This window comes from Numenius arquata, chromosome 4, assembly GCF_964106895.1.
Source record: "Numenius arquata chromosome 4, bNumArq3.hap1.1, whole genome shotgun sequence".
In the NCBI taxonomy this organism is placed as follows: Eukaryota; Metazoa; Chordata; class Aves; order Charadriiformes; family Scolopacidae; genus Numenius; species Numenius arquata.
In genome coordinates this window covers 63,806,550-63,829,636 of record NC_133579.1, presented here as the reverse complement: position 1 = coordinate 63,829,636, position 23,087 = coordinate 63,806,550, and the positions used below count along the sequence as shown (strand labels likewise).

General features: G+C 37.9%; 1 protein-coding gene across 4 annotated transcripts in view; it reads left to right on the top strand.

The window, feature by feature from the left end:
- CAP2 (cyclase associated actin cytoskeleton regulatory protein 2) overlaps positions 1 to 22,781 on the top strand; it is a 68,669-nt gene extending 45,888 nt beyond the window's left edge. For all 4 annotated transcript variants that reach the window (XM_074146452.1, XM_074146451.1, XM_074146455.1 and 1 more), the window contains 7 exons: positions 1,255 to 1,360; positions 13,919 to 14,111; positions 14,958 to 15,133; positions 16,362 to 16,485; positions 16,710 to 16,792; positions 19,475 to 19,615; positions 21,162 to 22,781. In XM_074146452.1, the coding sequence (XP_074002553.1) occupies positions 1,255 to 1,360; positions 13,919 to 14,111; positions 14,958 to 15,133; positions 16,362 to 16,485; positions 16,710 to 16,792; positions 19,475 to 19,615; positions 21,162 to 21,245 (907 nt within the window). In that variant the 3' untranslated portion in view covers positions 21,246 to 22,781. The remainder of the gene's footprint in view (positions 1 to 1,254; positions 1,361 to 13,918; positions 14,112 to 14,957; positions 15,134 to 16,361; positions 16,486 to 16,709; positions 16,793 to 19,474; positions 19,616 to 21,161) is intronic.
- Positions 22,782 to 23,087: the final 306 nt, after the last annotated feature.

The following is a 23,087-nucleotide window of genomic DNA, read 5'->3' as shown; positions in this document are numbered from 1 at the left end:
GCTGACAGAGAAAGAGAAAAAACACAGGTCCTTCCTGTGCCCTCTTAGAAAACTAATGTATAAATCCTGTTGATTTCGTACTTCTGGAGGCCAGATTTTGGCTCTTGATTTTATATCCCAGTTAAGAAGAGCATTTGAAGTTGAGTTTTTCTCTTTAGTGGGGAAAACTTTATATAAGTAAAAAACTTTTGTATATATTTCTATTTATGGTATATGTATAAATATATATTATATACTATATATAATATATGTTCTATATACATTATGTATTATTCCTCAAGCCTTAGTTTACCTACTGAAGATACCTACTGGGACAACTGAAGATTTTCACAATGTAGCTTTAGAAGTACTTATTCTGAAGAAGAAAATGTCTCATGTAATGGTATAGACGGAGTACATTAGTTAGGTATTTAGTTCTTCCCCTAATAAGGAATTCTTTTCCTGTTTTTCACTGAATCAGATCACAATGTCTTCCACAGTAGTAGAAGGCTCTCCCTTAACTTCAGCAGGCTTTGGATTAAACCTGTTGACCCAGATCCTCAGCAATATTAAGCACCTAACTCCAAAGTAAATAAATAGGAGGTAGACACCCAAATCCTTGTGAGCATCCAGTCCATAGCCGTCACTATTCAGTAATAATTCTTTTCTGGATCTTCATAAGTAAGGACTCCATCTTACAAGCAGTTTCTCTCTCTCTACATATTTCTTGTTTTCACTTACTGTCCCATTGGAAGACTAAGCCTTACAAATAATGACTCCAGAGCCAACTTGTGACTTGTACTTTAAAAATTCTTGATGTATAAATATTTTAGTCTGATGACTATAACATGTTCCAGCAGCACCTTGGCTACATTTGAACTTGGAAGCTAGAATATCTTGCAGAACCCATGGATATTTAGTTTTCTAAAATTCAGCACCCTGAGACTGAGTCTGGGTGGTTGCTGCACAGCTCCATATACCTTTAGTCCTTCTTCAGTTGACTTTGAGCCTGAACAGGATGACAACATGCTCTTCCAGCAGGGATCACTCTGTGCTAGAGGCATCATTTGCCCTTGTTTGTCCTCTGGAAGGATCTAAAAGCTTTCCATGTAGTAGGCCTTAGTATTTTCAGCACTGGGCTGGCTGGCTGCCAACTGATTTGTCCATGGCTTTAAGGCAGACATTGGGTTTTATCTACTTCAAGCAAGAGTAGCAATGCTTTCTAGTTCTAGGTACAAACATTCACACATATAAATATTGTCTCTGTTTTTACAGTGATGCACGCCATGTTGATTGGGTGAAGTCATATCTGAACATCTGGTCTGAGCTTCAAGCTTATATCAAAGAGCATCATACCACAGGTCTCACCTGGAGTAAAACTGTAAGTACTCTTTCCTTCTTCATAAAGAACCATAAAATACCAGTAACCAATTTGATTTTTAATGCAGTCATTAGCTCAGGAAAAATACCTAGGCCAGGAACAGAACTCATGGTCCATAGACTTTCCAACCAAGCTGATAAAAGTTTGAAAGGCAGGTCAAGAAAGTAGTCAGGCCATTGTGGGACATGTTTTGAGGAAGAGGGAAGAATTATTTAGGATGATTATAGCCATAACCCCCAGGTGCAGATGGTGAGTAGAAGCAGAAACAATTCTCCAGGCCTGCTACAGTAGAAGGTAGGAACAAAAACAAATCCAAAAACTTAAAGCACATGTCAGACTAAAAGAAAGTTGGGGGAACATGACAGGGAAGGGAGAAGAATGGCGGAAAGAATCTGAACAAAGAAAGATATTTAATAACAGGAAAAAGAAATACAAGGGATACATACCAATTTATTACTTCATGATAGCTATTTTTATAAAACTGTTATTTTATACATACAGAAATAATTTTTGAGATACATATATAGAGAGTAAATATAACTGTATGCATAACTATACTCTCTATATATTAACATTTTCTGTGTGTTACATCTGAGATACATAGCAGGATGATGGCAAGGATTATTGTTCTCTCAGAGAGGTATAAACATGAAGAATTAATTTTCTCTTGGGTATAAAAGTAAGAATTTATGTCCACTGTATACATTGGTGCAATATCCTATATTATTCTAATAATATGCTCATGTTTATTATCAGGTTAGGAGAATTTCTGAAATACATTAAAAATATAATCAGCCAGCTCTTTGCTGTTATCATCTCCTAAACTTACCAGTGCACTCACATATGTGCACGTGCAGTCTTTCACACCAAGTTTATAATTTCTTCTGTTTAAGCAAATATTTGTTTTAAGAATTGAATGACTAAAGGACTAATGTAGCCCACCAGATAATTTAATTCCCAGACCAAACCATTGTAAGAAGTCGGGAATATAGGAAATTGAAGTAGAGCTTTCAGATGGAATAAATCTTAACATGGAAAAAGGGCTGGAACACCTACTCTATGCCTAAAGGCTGAGGGAGTTGAAGTTCTTCAGCCTGGAAAAGAGAAGGCTTTGGGAAGTCCTTATTGCAGACTTTCAGTATATTAAAGGGGGCTTATAACAAAGGTGGAGAAAGATTTTACCAGGGCCTGTAGTGACAGGACAAGGGGCAACAGTTTTAAACTGAAAGAGGGTAGATTTAGATTGGATAGAAGGAATAAATTTCTTATTATGAGGGTGGTGAGGCACAGGAACAGGTTGCCCAGAGAAGCTATGGATGCCCTATTCCTGGAAGTGTTCAAGGCCAGGTTTGACAGGGATTTGAGCAACCTGTCCATGGCAGGGGGGTTGGACTAGGTGATCTTTAAAGGTCCCTTCTAACCAAAACCATTCTACGAGTCTGTGGTACCTGGACAAGTTACTTTATCTCCACCTGTATGGAGGTGATAACCATGCAGGAGAATGTATGTTACTTGTGCTCAGCAACAGACTATGCAACTTTCTCTTCACACCTTTTTAGACATTGTACAAGGCCTTACAGTACTCAAGTATTCGAGTGCAAATTTAAACACAGGAGAGACCATGATCTGTGTGGACTTCTTAGTTTGAAGCAATGCGAAAATGTTTACATGTGATATATTAGAAGATTGGAATTATCTGCTGTTCTTTAGGTTTCTGTAGCAAAAAATTTAAAATATTAAACATGATTCTCTTCCTTAATTTAGTACAAAATTTCATATTTGCTACATCCTATTCTATTTTAATCAGTGAATGTGAAAAGAACTAATGATTTTAAAATTATTATTCGATAAGGAAAAGAAATTGTAGTACCATGTTAGCAGAATTAGTCTGAGAATCTGGGGCAAATTTAGTTTTGTTAATACAGAGAAAGAATGATCTTCACCTTTAATGGAACTTTACAAGTATGGAAATAGATAAGATAAAGATCTGTTGTAGCGATTTGACCAAACAGGAGGAACTCTCAGTGCTGGCAGTACTGGTAATCTTACTCAGAAGTGTAGCTATTGCGGATTGTATTTGACTGGTCTTAAACTCAGCCATCACGTCTTTCTATTTCCCTTTCTGTAGTTGTGCAGGAAATTGCTGAATACAAATCTAGGTGTGACTTGTTTATTCATATTAAGCATAGTTTCCTGCCAACAGCGCTCATTCCATCATGAGTGATGTGCCCATTACTGCATCTGAAGTATTGATTTCACTCGCTTTGGATATCACTCAGATCTGAAAGTTGTCTTGGAAGTATGGCTCATTTAAATTACCATTCATATCATGTGTGTCTGAAAGATTAAATTACAAACACATTTTTATGAATATATAGTTTTTTAAAGTTTTACTTCATGTGAGTGTAAGGAAATTAGAATCCAGTAAGTTAACAGGTGGTTTAAATAGCTTGTTGTTTAAATGTTGTTTAAATATTTCTATGAAGCTTGGTAACAAATGCATTCAAGAAAGCAATGAGTTACTCAAGTGATAATTTGATTTTTGTTATACATTTTAAAGTGAGAATGAAAATCACAGATTCCTCCTGCTGTGTGAAGTTAAGCATAAAGGTCTGCAGAATGAGGGCCCAGACAGCACTACGATATATATAAAAGCTGTAGATACATTCCAGACGCAGTTGTTAATCATTGCACACAGCAGCTTCCACTTATATGCATAAAAGGAAAAAAGGAAAAAGCGGTAGTTTGGCAAGGCATTAAGAAAGTGGCACATTTATGAAAGGGAGACGTTGATACAGAAATGCTATTTCATTATAGAGGGAGAGAGAAAGAAAGTTTTTGGCCTGTCTAAGTACACATTTAAAAGTACATTATACCGATAATTTAACCTTCATATCTGCAGAAGTCAACAGAGCAATGCTTGAAGCTTTATATAAAAAGCTATTAAGTAACATATTTGAGTATTTCTAGAGACTAAAGAGTCAGGGGAGAACATTAACTACTCCTTCTCTCAGAGCTGTATTCTCATAGTTTGAACTGCAACAAAACCCCAGGAGCATCAGCCTAGATCAGACTATGCTTAGGTTTCCAAAAAGGAGGGGGTGTGTCTTTTAGTGAGCAGTTGGCCCCTTTACCTGTAGATACTGCGTACTGTGGTGTACACGTTTCTGGCCACGGGCCATGGCAGTGTCACAAAGCCGTGCCATTTCCACGCAGGGCAGCTGCCGCCAGCCTTGGAACATATCACTCGTGCATACAGTAAAGTGTTCCTGGCTCTGGCAGTAAGCACACAGGCAGACACTTTAGAGGAAAGACAAAGAAATCTCTTAATAAATTACAAGGCAGACACTAAAACAGGTACAAAAGGTTAAAATAATGGCTAAGCAGTCAGCTCTGACAATAACAGTTACCCCTATCAGCTTTATAATAAATTTGTGATAAAAATAGATGCTTACAGATTCTTGGATCTAGCCCAATTCTCTCTCCTTATTCACTTTTACTCTGGTTGTGCCAAGATGTGTAACAATAGTTTAGGGTATCCTATTGAATTAGGGTATCCTTCAGGGCATCCTATTGAAATGCATGGGACTGTGTGAGGAGAAAGCCAAGGAATAGTGGAGTTAAGGACCTTGAGACCTTTGTGTATCTGAGCCTACCCTTGTGGGAGTGGTGGTACAAAACTGGACCCTACATACATTGCAGGCATTTCAAGACAGGGTGGGTACAGTTAGGATATTTGTTGGTACTGTGCTGACAGAAGAAAACTACATATTTAAAGTATGTATGTTTCTGAGGAGGATTGTCCCAGAGAGTAAAATGTTTCACTCTGTATTTTCACCATGATCTGAAGTATTTGTTTTCATTAATTGATTGTCAGGGAAAATATGTTTGTCAGTGGAAGTCAGATGGATCTACAGCATTTCCTTGAAAGTGTAATTTTGTAGTGTGTTGTTTTGAATCTGAAGTGTGAGCCTCCTGCCCCACGTACCCTGTGGTGAGTAGCAGTTCACTGTACTCACTACAGCTCAATTTAGCCATCTTGACAAAGAGGACAATAGCAATTACCAACCTAATGGAGATTTGCAAGTTTTAATCTGCTACCAGATATGACATTCTCAGATGTCAATGAGTCTTATGCAAAAGTTGTTATTTATAGTGAAATGCTTTAAATGCCCAGTGTAGTATTCTACCCATGCAACAACTGTCACTTCTGCTTGCTACAACTTTCTGACTTTAACATGAAATCTATAGCTGTAACAGTAACCTGTCTTTTATCAGTTCTTATCGATAAACAGCAAGTCCCCTTTTTAAATTTTTTCTTTTTTTTTTTTTTTTCCATTTGCCTAAATAAGGGATTCCATTGAAGCATGGCTCTTTCTTCCCTCTCTATTATTTTCGGTGATGCAAAGAAATGAACAGCTGTAATATAAGCTCACGAGAATGCCTAATAAAAGTTCATTTGCTACAAGAACTGCATGTGTAAGATGGGGGAAGTGAAACTTCTGCCCCTGTTTCTGCAGGTTAACTTTGCAGCAAGTAAGCAACCAGTATTAATGAGCAATTGCTGTAGTTTCCTGTACATCAAATAAGTGTTAGGAAACAAATCTTGCTCAAGAATAATTGTCTCGAATGTTTCTCTCAGTTGCAGGTGGATCTGCAGTTAAGTTTTTGTTCTTTATATATACAGTAGTCATTTAGGACAAATGTTGCCAGCTGGATTATTTGCAAACAGGAAATATTTACTAACTAGTAGTGAATTTCATTGCAGTGTTTAGTTTCTAATACAGAATTTTACTCAAGTGACATATGTCCCCCTGCCATTTACAAATCTAACTAAATTCTTAGGAGGAAGTCTGCATCTTTACAAGCAGTCGAGATCTATTTATATCCTCTTCCCACTGAAGCCAATACAGTATCATCAAGTCTTTTTTTCCTTAAATATAATTTTAAAAATATTTATAAATCATTAGATAGTTTCGTAAATTCTCTTTAAAAATTGAATTTCTCCACAGGCTCCACACTGAGAAGAACCATTGTAATTCCTACATTATCCTAATTGAGCACAATTATAGTAGTCTCAGTACAGACTTTGGCCATTTCGTTTTTGTCTACAATAATCACCTCCAGACATTTTCTTATAAAATGGCCCTGCCTCTCTCCTGTACTATCAAAATGTTTTCCTGTAATATATCGTCTCTCTCTACACATTGAGGTCAACAAGCTGCAAAAGACCAACTTCTGCAGGCAAAAGCCTCCTATTATCTTTCCAGTATCTCTTCTATGCTGTGTTTAGTTTGTTTAGTTCACTTATCAAGAAGCCATCGTCTGAGCCACTTCACTAAAGCTAAAGGTCAACACTGTAGTGCCAAATTCCAGCCACAGCCACAACTGCAGTCCCAGAGGCCTCATTCAGATAGAACTAAGAGCAGCATAATACACTGATTTAAATGCCCAGGTCTTGGATAAGATATAGACATTTTCGGAGTGCTTAGTTTTTCTCAGTCATAGCCTTTCCTCTCCTTTCCATTCCTTTCTCTTCCCTTTCCCTTCCCTTTCCCTTCCCTTTCCCTATTTCTTTATACTTTTTTTTCTTGAAAACTTTGCATCCTTTAATCTTAACTGTTTCTTTCTCAGAGAACATAATTCAGTTTTTGGTACATTGTCAATTTAGAAACTGGCCATCCTGGCAACGCTACAATAGTTGCCTCTTTGGTGGAGACTGCTTCAATTACATCCACATCCCTTTGAAAGAAAGTAGTTTTACTCTCTTATTCCAACAATGGCTGACAATATTTGTCTTTACTGGATACCAACAGTGTCCTTTTAACATCAGTGACCAAACACCCTTCAGACATGTTAAGGGAGGGCCTGGGAGAGGCTTGTTTGACAGCAACTGTAAAACGCAACCTGACCTGTAACAAAATGGAACCTAGTTCCAGTGGAAAAGAGAAAGGAAAAAGAAAATTGAAAGTATGTAAAATGGAGAAAAAAGGAAATGGCACATCTGTTAAAACTTTACTATATATATATTGCTAAAGGGATTGGTCTTCTTTTTAACCGAATGTTTATGTAAGTAAAAGATGGTTTAATGTGCCTGTGGGAGCAAGTTACTTGCTGACAATTACATTAGCATACAGTTCTCAAATAATTTAGATGACCTTGGCCGCATAAAACATTTCTGTTTGGGTAACTGTGAAGAGTTAGGCACCATTTTAAGTCCTGAAAAGGCGATAAATGGCAGAAGTGTATTAAAACGGGCTTCAAAGTTTGCAAACTCAACAGATAAATAATTCTGCTGAGACCCAGTAACAAGAAGAGAGGCTGGCCTGGTTTTTGCTGGTTTGTGTTTTAACTCACAAAGATTACAGGCGCTGTCAGTCAGCTGTTTCATCTAGTAAATTGCGGATCTCAGGGCAGCATAACCCCTGGCAGACAGGTGGCTTAAATACGGTAGGTAATAGAACTGTTGTGCTAAGCTACTTTTACACAAAAAAACACCTTAACAAGAGCTCTGTGCCCCTGAGTCACAGTCCACCTGTTCCCAGAGGTTGATACATGATATTTTGAGCTTCATGATTCTTGTCTTTGGCTGTGCGTATGTATGGAAAGAACAATACAGAATGCTGAAATGACTTTAGGTGTGAAACTAGGATTACTGTAAAGGGGGAGAAAACAGGGATATCTCTCTTTTTTTTTTTGAGAAGAATGTAGTCCCTATTAGGATTCCTGTTATCTGCTGCCATGAAAGGAAGGCTTTTCAATAAATTAAGGAAGAGATTTTATGCCTCTGTCTAAGCCATCTGTTGCCTCAGACACAAATAGATACTTACCTCTTAATAAAAATGACTAATAAAATGGGTACTATATATTATACACATTCATATTTAATTTATTTCAATGTATTATGTAGGTGTTCATAATCTGTTTGTCCTGAGTAAAAACGACCATTGCAGCCACAAGAAATGTGTGTGCATTCAAATGCTCCACAGCAGGTTCCCACCACAAGAGCTTTGTTCCCCCCCAGTTTCCGTGCCGCACTGTGTCAGCCTAAAGCTGGATAAACACGGCAGAACACTGCGGGTGTTTATACAGGGCCTGGCATGCAAGCCCCTCGTATCCCCAGAGATAGGAGCCTCTGACTAGGGCTCCTTGCTGCCACAATACTACAAATATAGTAACAGTGACGTGGACGGCTAACCCAGGGAACTGTTCAGCAAGAATGGCTCAGGAAATAGTAACATCTGTGATAAGACATAAAAAGAAACTCTTACTGTCTCTTGGTAGCTTGGTTTAGACCTAAAGACATGTCAAGCTGCATATGGCCACCAAAAATTACTGACAGTATGGCATCCAAAGCACTTGTGTTAATGTACGAACAACATTTTATTGCTCTAACGAGACTGGCTGTTGCCCTGTGCTCCAGGGGAAGCCTTTAGGAGAAATGTGCTGTAACAAGGCCCAGATTTTCAGAAGCAAAGGACTTCACGCATCTCTACTGTACTTTCAAGAGAATTAAATGAGATTCAACATAGATGAATTTTAACCAGGCAGCTGCCTCAACATAAACAGTCAATTCTTTCTTCCAGTCAGCCAGCTAGGCATAGCCAGCAAGGAGAAAAAGCAGAGTACCTCACCCTTCTGCCAGTCCTACAATATAAAGGTAGAAACACAACATACTTTGAGGCTGTACTGCAGTCCTGAAAACCCTTGCGCAGTGATAATACACATTTATCCGACCCAGCTCCATGAGCAGCTTCAGACACTGTCACTAGAGGAAGCCACTGACCCACAGTCAATGGGAGGCCCTTGGGCCTCTCTGCAGGTGGCTCTGGGCTATCAGCAAGGGGCAAACCCTGACCCATTCTGTCGCCCCATTCAGATCATAGTAGTTGGAGGTTGAAGACAATTTTTTTTCCCTGGGAGGAAATATCTGGAATGTTCCATCCCCTACGGATCTGTTACTACAAGGCTGCAGGGCCTGTATCTCCTGTTCTTGATAGGACCTTACTCACAGAATTACATTTTCCACCATTTCACAAAGCTCCAGGAGCAATTTTTAAAGTTCACTATGATACAAAGCTAGCAGGTTGAAAGTTAATGTCTTATTTTTGTGTTACATTTTCACAAAGTAAGACTGAAACTATCTATTCCCCTTATAATTCTTACAAGGGGTGTATTTGCAAATGATGGAAAAATGACCACACCAGCATGTTAATGGGAACAGTCAACTATCAGCATAACTTGACGTGATGTCCATAGACACCACAGCACTGAGAACAGCAGCTGTTATGGAGGCAAACAGCTGAAATAAAAGAGGAAGAAAGGCGGCTTGCAAATAACCGCCTCTGCTAGTCCAAATGGCTCTTGATACTCTTTGTGTAAAGATACGCTGTTGTTAACATCTGCTTGGAGTTAATCTGAAGAGTTGTTTGCAAATAGCAATGCTGGTAAGCACCTGCTGCTTTAGGATAGATGAACTTTTGCAGGCATACAACATGCTATTTTATTCCTATCAGCTCTCACAAATACCACCCTATACAGAACAGAAATGAATGGACTTTGTGAAGGGCACTTTAGTTGAAATTGGATAGGACTATGCACAAGTATTGCCAGATACCAGTTTAAGAGTCTGGCTCAGAAATATTCTAGATCCTGAGGGTCTAAGTGATCTTGGAAGGGTGACTCAGGAAAGAAAACCAATTGCCAGTAACTTAGGTTGGTAACTTGGAAGTCTGTCTATTAATAGAGGTCAAAATTAATCAAAAAAGAACCTGAACCACTTCACTGGAGTGATTTTAAAACTGCCCTTTTCGTCAGCATGCAGGGAATGCAAGAAGTGCAAAGTGTTTTCTGCATTTCCAGTTTGCTTTTGTGCTTCCTGTCCCCTTGTTAGAGTTTCCCTGAGCCAGTCAGGTAAATCAAAATGTCAAAGAAAAGAAGACAAAAACCAGAGATAGACTGAACCCCTCTTTACGGCAAGGCTCTGTACGCCTCCTCATTAGTGAGACTTGTCTGTCTTTTTCATGCTGTTCTGTTTCAATGGGGGATTGTCCTACTGGATGTGTTCATGCTGTAAGATGGTAGATCTACAGTGGAGCAGTTAGTCCCTCCCTATACTTTAGCAGCCTTTTTTCCTTTGATTTGTCCTTCAGTTTTGCCTGGCCTAATTTATGATTGCGATTTTTTGCAGTTTCCAGAATGGCCATAGATTTTCGGACATAATTGAAAATACCATGTTATGATATTTGTTGGCTTGTGTAGCTGTAACTCAGGTCATAAAATAGACAAGAATTTGTCATGCAGGAGAAAACTTAACAACAAAGGTTCAATCCATCTCTTGTATCTGTGCACAAAATTAAGACACCTTGTGACAGCTCCTGTGTTCTTAATTAGATGTAACTCATAATATTTTGAGCTCAGTGGAGATAGCCGCTGACTTCGGTGGAGGGACCAGGCTTGTAAAGAAAAGAGGAGGCAGATGAGCAGCATGAGGGCAAGGGATAATTTTTTTTTGCTGTTCTTGAAACCCACTCAAAGGACTAGGATGTCTTCACTCCTCAGGTCAAGGATTGAGATATTTGACTATACTTGTCTTTTCATCAGTGCTGCTCTAGAAGGGGAAGATGCTCCTAGTTTCCCAGATCCTTTCCTACCTCTGCTCTTTCTTGGAATGTAAATAAGACATTCTCCAGTCATACAAAACCACGTCCAAACTTGATTATGTATTTAAAGTCCTTCCTTTTTGTCTGTACTTTCACAAGATAGTTCTTTCAGAGTTCTGGGAGATCATCCACTTCCACAAATAAATCCGAGTTTTACTTCACCTCAGTTACATAGACATTCCCATACTTTTGTTGCCATTTGAGAAACTGCCTTTGATGCACTACTCGGCAGCATCATTTGATGATGAGTAGTCTGCTGGAGTCTTCTGCATGATCTGTGATGGCCTTCAGTTTGACACTTTAAGCAAAGAGACTGGTAGAATGACCTACCACTCTGTGTTGTATGCAGAATACCCAGATAACTTCTACATCTTTTTTATTCTAATGCATCTTTGCAGCCTTTGCAGAATTTTGTTGGTGTTAATTCCAAATTAACGTGTAAGTCTTAAACACAAGTTTCTGGAAAATAACAGCACTGTATTTATGCAGGTAGAGGCAATAAGGTATGTTAGGGAAATCAGATGTCAATCTCGAATTGGGAAATCAGGTTTTTATCTCAGACTACAAGTTATTAACCACTATCACTGTACCATTAATCTCCTCCCATAAAGCATATATGATTCATAACTGCATGTTCACACTGCACTGTGAACGGTGAGTGCCATTTCTGGGTATCTGAGTATTTCAAAAAGCCCTGCAAATGCAACATTCATAATTCTGGATAACCAGGACATAGTGAATTCAGTTGCTATGGTTGCAGGCAACAGATAGGGAAGATCTCTATTGCACTTCAGGCAGCAACAACTGATTATGCCACTAAATCCACTTACATTCTTTTTTTTATTATAATTCACAGTTGTGCTGACTCTGCTGCAGGTAACGTTACTGGTATTAGCAGAGGCAGGAGGACAGGCACTGCAAATTGAGGGCCCAGTGAAGAAGTTGTCCTGGGTCTAAAACAATAACCTGTAACTACTAACAGAAGTAAGCAGAAATGCTTAAAAGCAGAAATGAGTTAAATGTATCCATGCAACAAAGAAATGTCTCTAAAAGCAGTCGTCATCAGTTCCAGTGTATCTTGACAATAAATGATAATCCGTTCCAAAAGAGGATTCTTCTCATTTGTTTACGTTTGATCAATAGATTTAATAGTGTAGAAGAGAGCTCATTCCTTTAAGACATCATGGATCCTTTCAGAAACAATCAAACTCTACCACTACATCAGTTTCATTACTCACCAAAGCACCGGGGATTCAACAGTCTTTTTGTGCAGTGCAGTTTTAATGTCACTAATATGACAAAGAATCTTACTATGTATTCATCACTAACATTTTCCATAAACAGCTCCTTCAAATGCAACAGTACTTATATGCTGAAGATGCATGTGCCAATAGAGGGTGTACATTAAGAGGTTAACTAATATTATTCCCTTTCGATGCTACTCAGCGTCATAATGACTAAGAGGTCTGAATGTAGTTACTTAAATGTGCCAGGCTTCTTTTTTTTTTTAAAAATAGTATGTCTGAAGAGGAAAAAAACAAAAAGAGCATGTGCACCTCAGACCTTTTCCCATTATCAGTTTGGGATTCCAGGCCAGAACAAGTTTACTTTTTTAAAAATAGCTACAGTTCTCACTCATGTGAGATGCATGAACCAGATGGATACTTCGCTGTTTCAGTTTAGTAGAAACCAGAAAGGAGTGGCATTGTAAATGGTTAAAAATATCCTCTGACTCCAGCTAAGCAATATCTGTTTCCAGTATTGATTACCAGGTATGCACTTTTAACAACCTGTATCTCTTAACAAAGGTAGCTAATTAGAGGAGCTGTGACTCTGTAAGTCCCTGTCATTTTCCCATTGTATCGGCCTACCCAATAAATACATGCTGGTGCAATGCACAATATCTGTATAGGTGGTTACATTCATCAGAACCAATCTGATTTTTCACGATGGTTCTTTTAAAACAGTCTCGGCTCTGCTGAAGAGAGGTGGGATCAGAGTGACACTCAGTGGCAAGACAGAAAAAGTCATTCCCCGTTTCTCAGATTCTATATAATATCTATTATTAGGATGCACAGATTTTTAACTAGATCTTTATTAATATTTTCTGTTTGATAATATTCTATGTAAGCATTATAATTCAGACCAAAACATGTACTTTTGATTATGCAAACTGAAAGGATTGGATTACTTACTTTACCAAGGCCCCTCTCAATCATAACTTGCGTGCTGTGATCTCCTGCAACTGAAAAAAAAAAGAAAAAAAGAATTTTATAAATTGAACTAAAACCTCAAATACTGAATTTCAGAAATAAGAGATTTGAATCACCATAGTTTTACATTTTGCTGTAATTTGAAACTTTGCAGATGACTTGAACAGTCTGAAGAATAGCATTTTTAGGTCTTGCATACAATCTAGCATGTTGCATATGTATAACTGACAGTTCATGACCCCCCCAGTCATTTGTGTTAGATCAAAACATTTTCTGTATGTTTCTGAATGCACACCAAGCCATGGCTAACTGAATTTGGTATCTAAAAAAAAGGAAGCATTTTCCCTTTAATGTAAGTAAACACTGGAATAAATCATGGAATCTTTACTATTAAAGATTTTTAACATCACTCTTGACCAGCATTTGAGAAAAATATTTTAGGTGGAGTAGTTCTGCAGTAAGGTAACACTGTGGACTGTCAGTCTTTCCAGCCTTGCCTGCTTTGATGCAGGGAAAGATTCACAATGTTACGTTCAATTATGGTGCCTGCAGTTCTCCTGGGCCCGTGGCCGCCTAGAGTCAAGCAAACTCACAGCATTCAAGGGTGTTAATAAATAAGAGTTATCATAATACAAAGTTCCGTGAAACATGTATGTAAAATAATTTCCATCTATTTCAAACAGGGTCCTGTTGCATCACCCATGTCTATGCGATCTGTTCTAACAAGCGGGTCATGCCTCTCCCCACCACCGCCACCACCACCGCCACCACCTGGACCTCCCCCCATCTTTGATACAGAAACCGTAAAGGACGAAGGAACTGCATCTCGCTCAGCCCTATTTGCACAGCTTAACCAGGGAGAGGCAATTACCAAAGGTTGGGAGAAAAGAAGTCAAATTTTGATCAGACTCCATCAAGAGCTGTTATATATATTAACCCAACTTCCAGTACTTCTTTTAAGTTACATTTAAGCAGCTCAGATTTTTCTGAGGCTTGCACTGAGTCTGATGGATGAGACTGCATATCAAAACCTCCTTTAGAAGCAGCAACACCCAAATATATTCAGCAGACTTGAAATCCGCACCATTTATTTAGAAGTATTCTTTTAATTTTAAGGCAGCCAAGCTGGACATCTTCAGTCCTGAGTAGTTAGTGAACCTCTTAGTTGCAATTGCAATAAAAATTAATCTCCCTTTCTGATTAACATTCAGTGTACCAACTTGTGTCAAAATGTGCTACCTTAGGTGAAAAGGTATGGCTTACAGCTCAGTGTGGAGTACAATAATAAAGCTTTTTGTATTAATACTGGACAGTTATAATTGCAGTGGATGGTTGAGTTTAAACACATATGATTGATATATCTGCTTTTAATGCCACAGGGATAGGTCAAATATTGTCATAAATAATCTCATTTTTATGGATGGAAAAATACGGTATAACAAGCTCTCAGAGCTTGCTATGGACAGGGAGGAACTAGAAGACATTGTGGCATTTCCTGTTAAAGATACCAAGATAGCCCATCCACAGAAAAAGAGGTTTTATATGAACTGTTAAATATATGTAGGCAGTTACACTTTAGTCAATTACACAGGCAAATTTTGAGGAAATAAAAAATGTAAATTAACAGAATAACACAATTACAAATGAACCTTTCCTGCTTAAATAGGAACACTCTTAGGACAGTAAAACAGACTCTCTTTCATAAACACTTTTTCTTTTTAGGGCTTCGACATGTCTCTGATGACCAGAAGACTCACAAGAACCCCAGTCTACGTGCCCAAGGTCCATCTGTTCGTTCTCCAACAAAAAGCCATACTCCAAGTCCCACCTCTCCCAAGAATTCCCCGCAGCAGAGCCACGCCCCTGTCTTGGAGCTAGAGGGAAAGAAGTGGAGAGTGGTGAGTGCCAGTCACACCTCTGAATCACACCCTGCACATTGCTAACCAGGTTGAGCACTGAAACGTCTTGCAAAAGGCTGTCCATGATCGAGGTGCAAGAAATCAAAGTTGCAACTAAAATGGGCTGAGTCTTGCATAGATCCACCTTGATACAGTTTAGCTTTTACTATTCTGTAGCATCTAAAGTTAATTCATTTGTCTCTGAGAATCATGTACTAATTCATCTGAACTGGAGAATGTCAGAACCAGCATATAAATTCCTTGCAAAATCAGACAATCCCCAGAAACAAGTCCAGTGGAGAACTCCAATTAAAATCCCTTCCTGCAGGCCATTTATGCGAGTGAGAGGTAGCAGTATTATTACAGAGCACTTTCTCAAGCTTTGTTAGCCAATGGAATTATACATTATTTTTCATCAGCCATTCCATTCAAGCATGTCTCCCATGCTTAGAAGTGGAGAAGTGTTCTCCTTTTGCTCAGTCTACAGATGGAAAAGATAGATTTGTTTAAAGTTTGGGAGTTAATTTATGTAGGCATATACCAAAGAATCTATGAGTGAAAATTCATGTGATTGTGTTGGTTAAGAGGGAGGAAACAATATGCAGTTCAGTCATACAGAAGGTTATATACACAGTCATTGCTGTGGAGTTGAGTTTGCATAAGGTGCAGTCACTCTTTGCCTGTGTTATGTTGCCTTAAGGTTATAGTACCTGGAACTTTCCTTGTGGATCCCAAGTTTTTCCTGGACATCCATGGAGTGTAAATGTCCTTTCATGCTTCATAATGAAAGGAAATTTACCTTATTGTCTATGGTAACGCCTGCACCTGTTCATAACACACTGTATAGAACGTTAAATAACATTCAGGGGAACAAAAACTTGCTCCATTCTTCAAGGAGCTGGTCTCAACTGGATGGGAGCCAAGCAACAGTATTGTGAGTGCGTTTTTAAATTGTTGTGAACGTAATGTCTTTGCTACGAAATTAACAGGTTTTGTCATGGTCTGTGCTAAGTTCTTCAGTTCTGCAGCTCTAAAATATACATGTGCCATCTAAGGGTGAATTAGGTGAAACATCCTATCACTGAGCAGATTAGAGTTTTAAGCCACAGGAAGGATATTGCTCTGCTGTAACTGAAGATGCAATGACTCGAGGATAAATTGTACTAAACTCTGTCTGTCTGTTAGCTAGTTAAAGACAACCAATTAAATAAACTTTCTTTTGAAACAGGAATATCAAGAGGATAAGAATGACCTGGTCATTAACAACACTGAACTCAAGCAAGTGGCCTACATTTTTAAGTGTAACAAATCTACACTTCAGATAAAAGGAAAAATCAATTCAATTACTATCGGTGAGTAGGTAGCTCAGCTGGGCTTTAAATGCCAATCTTGAAAAAACTGACTTACAGGATTAATAATGCATATGAATCATTCCATTCACTTTAATGGATTGATCACATGAATAAAGCCACTCAGCTATGCAGTGCAAGACTGGGAATTTTTGCAGTTACTATAGCAGGTTTGTGGATATTTGCTTTTCTCTTTCCTTTCTTATTTATGATTGTTTTTATTTTAGACAACTGTAAAAAGTTTGGTCTTGTGTTTGACAACGTTGTGGGAATCGTGGAAGTGATCAATTCCAGGGATATTCAGATTCAGGTAAGCATCTATTTGAAAAACAAAGACAGGGAAAAAGCAGGGGAAAAAAAGCCCAGAGATTTTTTAAAAAGCTACAAGAGATTTTTAAAACTCACAGGAGTGCAACAAAAATAAGAGATTGATGCATCCAAATGCAGCTTTATATGCACTAAATTCTGCTGATGTATTTAGAAAATGCCTATGAAAACTATTGAGCATCACTAAACAAATCTCCTTTAGCACAGTCCCTTCTGGTTCCAGTGAAGCTGAGAGATCTATACACTGTATATACACTGCTATTACTTCTGGCCCTTTTCTTGCTTTCATGGTAAACAGCTCCTAGGACTTGAAAGTTCAGTGGTGCTTATGGAACAAATTCTGGCAGTTAGCTAATTGATTTCTAAGCCCAGAAGATGCTTCTTTCTTTTTTTCTTTTTTTTTTTTTATTTTCTCAATGGAAATGTTCAAATAGACTGTTAAAGGGCAATAAAGTGAAAGTAGGTGCCAGGATTTCAAAGGTCTCCCCTGCCAGCGATGTGACACGTTACATGAATAGATAATGTAGTCACCACTTGCCTACAGATGGGCTATGAGCCTCTCTCTACTGGTTTTGTCTTTGATAACCAGTAAGCAAAGCTTCATCAGAGATCACCTTCCTTGTGGTTCCCGTGAAAAGAAAAGACATGTATTTTAAATCTATATATTGCCCTCTCTACTGGGAAGACTTGCTCCTGTCAAAATACAGACAATCTACCTGACATTTACAGCACTTCATTCATCCCGTTCCAAAGAAGTCTAACTACACATGCTCAAGTATGGGGTTGTGTCCAACATACATGACCTAGTCTTGAGAAAGGATTTTAGGATGTATTATTTTAAGCGAAAAAAATGAAATATTCATTAAATTATATCAAACTGCCAGTCTTCAAGCAAGGTGAGGTCTTTTGCTTAAAAGGCTGTGCCTAGTGTATGGCATTAAATGTAGACAATCCTGCTCCATGCTTCAGAAATACTGGTCACAGCCACGACAGGGAATAATAGCAAGATGTTTTTTTATATTTTGAACCTCATGCAAGTGACTGACATTGCTACCAGCTGTGCATCATCTTCTGAGCTGTAACAAGCAGTTTTATTCATGACAACTACATGTCTTCTTCTGGCAGAGACAGTTCATTAAAGAAAAAGATCCCAGGCATTTATTTGACCATTTTTTTAAAATAACTAGATGATTTTTATCATTACCTCTAGAACTATTCATAAAAGCTGAAAAATTCATATGTAATGAACAGTGAAACCACAGCTTGTTAATACTCAAATAAAGGGGAAATATCTTTTCTAAGAATCAGAACTCTTTTGATTAAGCAGGATCTATGAATATTGCATAAGGCTTCTATGCCATGGAGCAGAGTGGAGTTCCACTTAAGAAGGTAGAGTTGGGCTATATGCTCTATGCTTTTTGAATCAGGCAGCTTCTGCAGGGTTTCAGTTTGCCAAGTGCTGAGCATCTCAATTTTCTCTGTATTTTGAAGACCTGAACTTAGAATTTGTAAATACATGATATGTTAATGCAACAAATGTCAGTAAATTCATCCTACAGATTTTGCTGTAAATAGTTACTTCATTGCCATGTTGCTTGGCTCTCCTTTCCCTCAGTGATTTGGATTTTGGGGGCTTTTTTTTGCCAGATGTTTGCAAAATTTATTAAACTCACTCTCTTTTTGTTCTCTATTGCATGAGAACCCGTTAAAGAAAGATCAATTTAAGATGCATTGATCCACTACACAGATCAGACTTCAGGATCAGGGTGGGATGCAAGAGGACAGACCACTTGTTCTTTGTTTGCTGTCACATTTAAGGAACTGAAGCTGAAAATAAATTCTTAGCTTGAATGATGAGAGACACTCTTTCATTAACAAGTACATATCTATTGCATCCTGTTACTGTTTTATGGCTCAGAATAACCTCTGCCCTTTTGATGCATCGTCCAGAGTATATTGCTGTCTCTGCTAGAGAGGGCAGGAGGAGAAGGAGGAATTTATACTGACAACCAGTGAGTCAGCCACTTAGCCATGAGGAAATCTTTTAATCTACTGAATTGTAAACAAGAAAAGATTACCCTTTCTCCCCTCAAGTAAATCTTGTGGTTGCTTTTAAAGTGACATAAGAAATACCATTAGAGATTAAATTAAATTGATTTCAGTGCTTTTTTAGAACTGTAGCTTGAGTGAAGGGGATAAAAACCCTTTCCTGTTGTATGCTGTAAAACCTGGAAGAACTTTGAAGTCTTCAGAATGTATTACAAATCACTTGTTGAACAGTACTGTATGCTGAGATCTTTCATTTGCCCTTACTTGGTTATAGCTGACATGTGTGATTTCATAACCAGTTCTCACTGATGAACAAGGTGAACACCGCCTAAATATCAGCACAAAAGTGTCACTGCTACTAGAGAGAACCAGAGAAGCGCTAGCATCAAACTGTGTATTAAAAGCTTGCTGTCTAAGTTTGCTGTTGCTTATAGATCTTTGTAACCACCACCAAGAATTTTCAGTGTCTCACAAATCAAGTATAAACATTATGCAGGCAGCTGACACACGGATCAGATGCTGGTGGCCAAAATTAGACCTGGCAGGCAGAGGACTTTATTAACAATATATATGTGTGCATTTTAAGATTTGGTATTAAGTAGGTTTTATTTTGCAGGTGATGGGGAAAGTGCCAACCATATCTATTAACAAAACAGAAGGCTGCCATATCTACCTCAGTGAGGAATCATTAGACTGTGAGATTGTAAGTGCCAAGTCATCTGAGATGAACATCCTCATCCCCCAAGATGGTGATTATGTGAGTCAGATATTTTTAAAGCTTTCCTCCTCCTTCCCCACTAGTCTTGGTAGCTAATAGCATTTAAACTGCTGGGAAAGAAACTAACATACCACGAACATTACATCACCCAAAAATGATCCAAAACAATGGAATTTCTATGTACTGATATCTCAGCTATCAGTGCAAGAAGAACTCCTTATTTTCTGGTGCACAAAGTTATTTCAAAGACTAGACATGACATTATTTCTTTCCATTTCGATAGATAATGGCTTAATCTCCTGTCCATTTAATTTTCTTTTTTGATATCTAAATATAATCTCCCAAAGAAACTCCACATGAGCACTCAAGCCTGAAGATGCTGTTGCTAAAACTAAGATAAATACAATACTACTACAGATGAAATAATACAGTATAAAATACTTGTTTTTTCTAAAACTGTTGATACACGAGTAGCATCTGTAGTGCTTTCTAGTATTTTCAACATATGTCCTTGTAAGCCACCTGTGCATTTTCCTGTCTCCTTTTCTGTTCTAGGAAGATTTTCATACTAAGCCCATCAGTGTTTCTAGTGAAGTCATGCTCTGTCACTTCACACACTAGTAACGGGTCACGCAGGCAGAGTACACTTGTAATGGTTTCCTAGTTTCCTCAACAGAGCAGTGTTGAAATTGCACTGAATGGCTATAGACAGAACTTGAATTTCTGGCTAATCTTCTAGGCTGGAATTTTGTACGGTAAAGGGGTTTAGGCTTTATAAAAGAAAATATGTAACAAGAGAATTTCCACATTTCCAAAAGTGACTGCTGGATCCTCAGCTTCAGATAACTAAAAAGGGAATGATCTTCAGTGGCTGCATAGTCACCTATTTTTTTTAAAAAAAAAAAAGGTCCTTTTGATCAGTCTTGCCTCTAATCACTGTATCATCTGAAATAACTGGGTATCAAAACACCATTTTGAGGCCTGAATGAAAAAACCTTTTTCTTCACATCTTATTTTTTCACTGGGAACAGAGAAAGACCCAACATCTCCCATCCTTTCACTGAATACACAGAATGGAAGGAGACTTTCTTTGATGTTCTGCTTTTTTTTGTGTACCCCACAAGGGATGCTGAGTCTTTTGAAGCGTATCACACTTAAAATGATAGTGGTTGGGTTTTTTTAATGCTTCCCTATTATACTATTGCTTTCGTCCTTAAAATTAGTCTCCTCACTCAGTCTCCACATCTATATCCTTTCTACTGCCTTCCAACCCAGACACTGATGGAATCTAAAGTCATTTCTGACATGAGGTTTATTTATTTAGTTGTTCCAAATAATGGTGTGAGAGGGATTATTGCAAAGTAGTACCGTACCAAGGCTATTTGAAACTGGATAGCAATAAGGCTTTTTCCTGTGTGGCATTGTAAAATAGCTTCCTAGGGTAATGAAGAAGGCTTCTCTCTAATCCTGGCATGTCTGAGCTATCAATGCTTTCTCAGTCATGCAGCACTAATAGTATTCCACCAGTTTTCATGAGGTATCCACTGTTTATTTAACCATCATTGTTGCTTTTGTTTCTTACCAGAAAGAATTTCCGGTTCCTGAACAGTTCAAGACAGCATGGGATGGATCTAAGTTGGTCACTGAACCTGCAGAGATTGTGGGTTAACTTCCTAATGCCATACAGCACTTGCTGACCGTGACCAGACCACAGCCAGCATAAACAAAGCAGCAATGTAAAGAACTAGAAGTAGCAGTAGTTCATACTGCTGTGATAGGCCTTCAAGCATTAGCTCTGCATGCTAGAAACAATAACACATCTGGCACGCTTTTGTTAGGCATCCCAGTATTTTTCACATTTCCACACAGTTTGCCTTCACATACAATTTTAATTCTAAATGATGTCAGGTGAATGTAATGGATTAAAAACCCCACCCTCCAGTCACATCATTGGTTTGAAATACTGTATACATTAAGCCAAAATACTGCATGATACACTTTGTTATCATCTTGCTTCAGTGCATTCCTTTTTCTGTTTCTGCTAATCAAAAACAGCATTAATACTTTAAGATGTTTATTTTTACCTATTAAGCAATTCCTGTATGATGCAGTAAAAATGTACCCTAGAAAGTATGCAGTTCCTTGTAGTTCTGTGGCCATGAAAACGGGTTGTGTTTTAAACCAGCAAAAAAAGAGAACTTTCAGCAATACATTTTGCTAATGGAAGATAAAAAAACCCCTGGTATTTTAATCAAACACTTTTCTAATATGTATATTTAGAAGATCCCTATGTTTTCTGTGAGGTAAGCTTTTATTATGGTCCACAGACTTGCTGTTGCCCTCTCATTTCTTGCAAATTAGTGATTCTTTCTAAATTAAAGCCTCATCTAACCTAAAACCTTGCAGCCTAGGTTGCAAACCTAAAACCTAAATCACTTGAAGGTTTTTTGCTCCTTGGATTTCTTTTTTTATTTTTTTTTGGTGAATCAATCTCTCATTCTCTAAAATTTCACATTGTATCTTTCATCCTATCCAGAAACTGAGGGAGGCATATATGTCAGATACCAGGTAGTTTCCTTACTAATAGTGTTCCTTTAAAATATTGCTATTGTAGCAATTGTATTGTATCTTCATTAAAAATATCTTCCTGTTTCTTCCCCACATTCGTAGGACTTACTCCATTTCAAATATGTCCACAAAGCAAAGCCATAGATTTACGTCATACTAATTCTGAGCCCAAATAAAGGGTTAATTTCCTGTTTAGATCTTTGATTCTACTTTATAGTCCCTATTGTACATGCTTTTTTAACAAAGGTGGAGTGTTGTATACATTTGTACTATTTCAGCACATAGTACAAATAAAATTTTAAAAATTTAAAAAGTCAGCTTATGTTTTTGATCACTTGTAATACTTTGTAACAGTGAAATCACAGTGAGATGCTTGCAGAGCTAGTTACAAGCTAAATTTTGTGCCTAATTTACCTTGAAAGTACATTAATTCTTGAGGGTTTTTAAGCATATCTTTGATAGTAAACCCTATATAATACAACCAGTAGTGCTCATTCCGTGAGGTTTTGCTATCTGATGTTTAATCTATCTGTATAATGTGTTTGCTTTAATACATACCCATTTTTTCAACAGTAAACTTCTTATGAAATAAAAAGGAAAATGTACTTGTTTAAATACAAAGTTGTTCAGAGCTTGCTCCATTGCAGTGTTTGTCCTATATGCTTTCTCCTTCTTAAATGCTGTTTCCAAACCTTGACTGAGAAAAAGTAGCTCCTTCTCCCATTTCATTAAATATTATCACTTTTGCTGCCATAATCCACCTGACAGCAAATAGTGGGTATTCCGGGTATTCTACATGCTAGCAAATAAACCTAAAGTTTCTTGGATATAGCTCTGGTGACAGCCAGAGAATTGAGCTTTTCATGATTCTCACTTCTAGGTACATCTGTATCTTCTGGAGATTATGTCTAGGGAGATGATCATGTAATAGCCAGTTCATTTT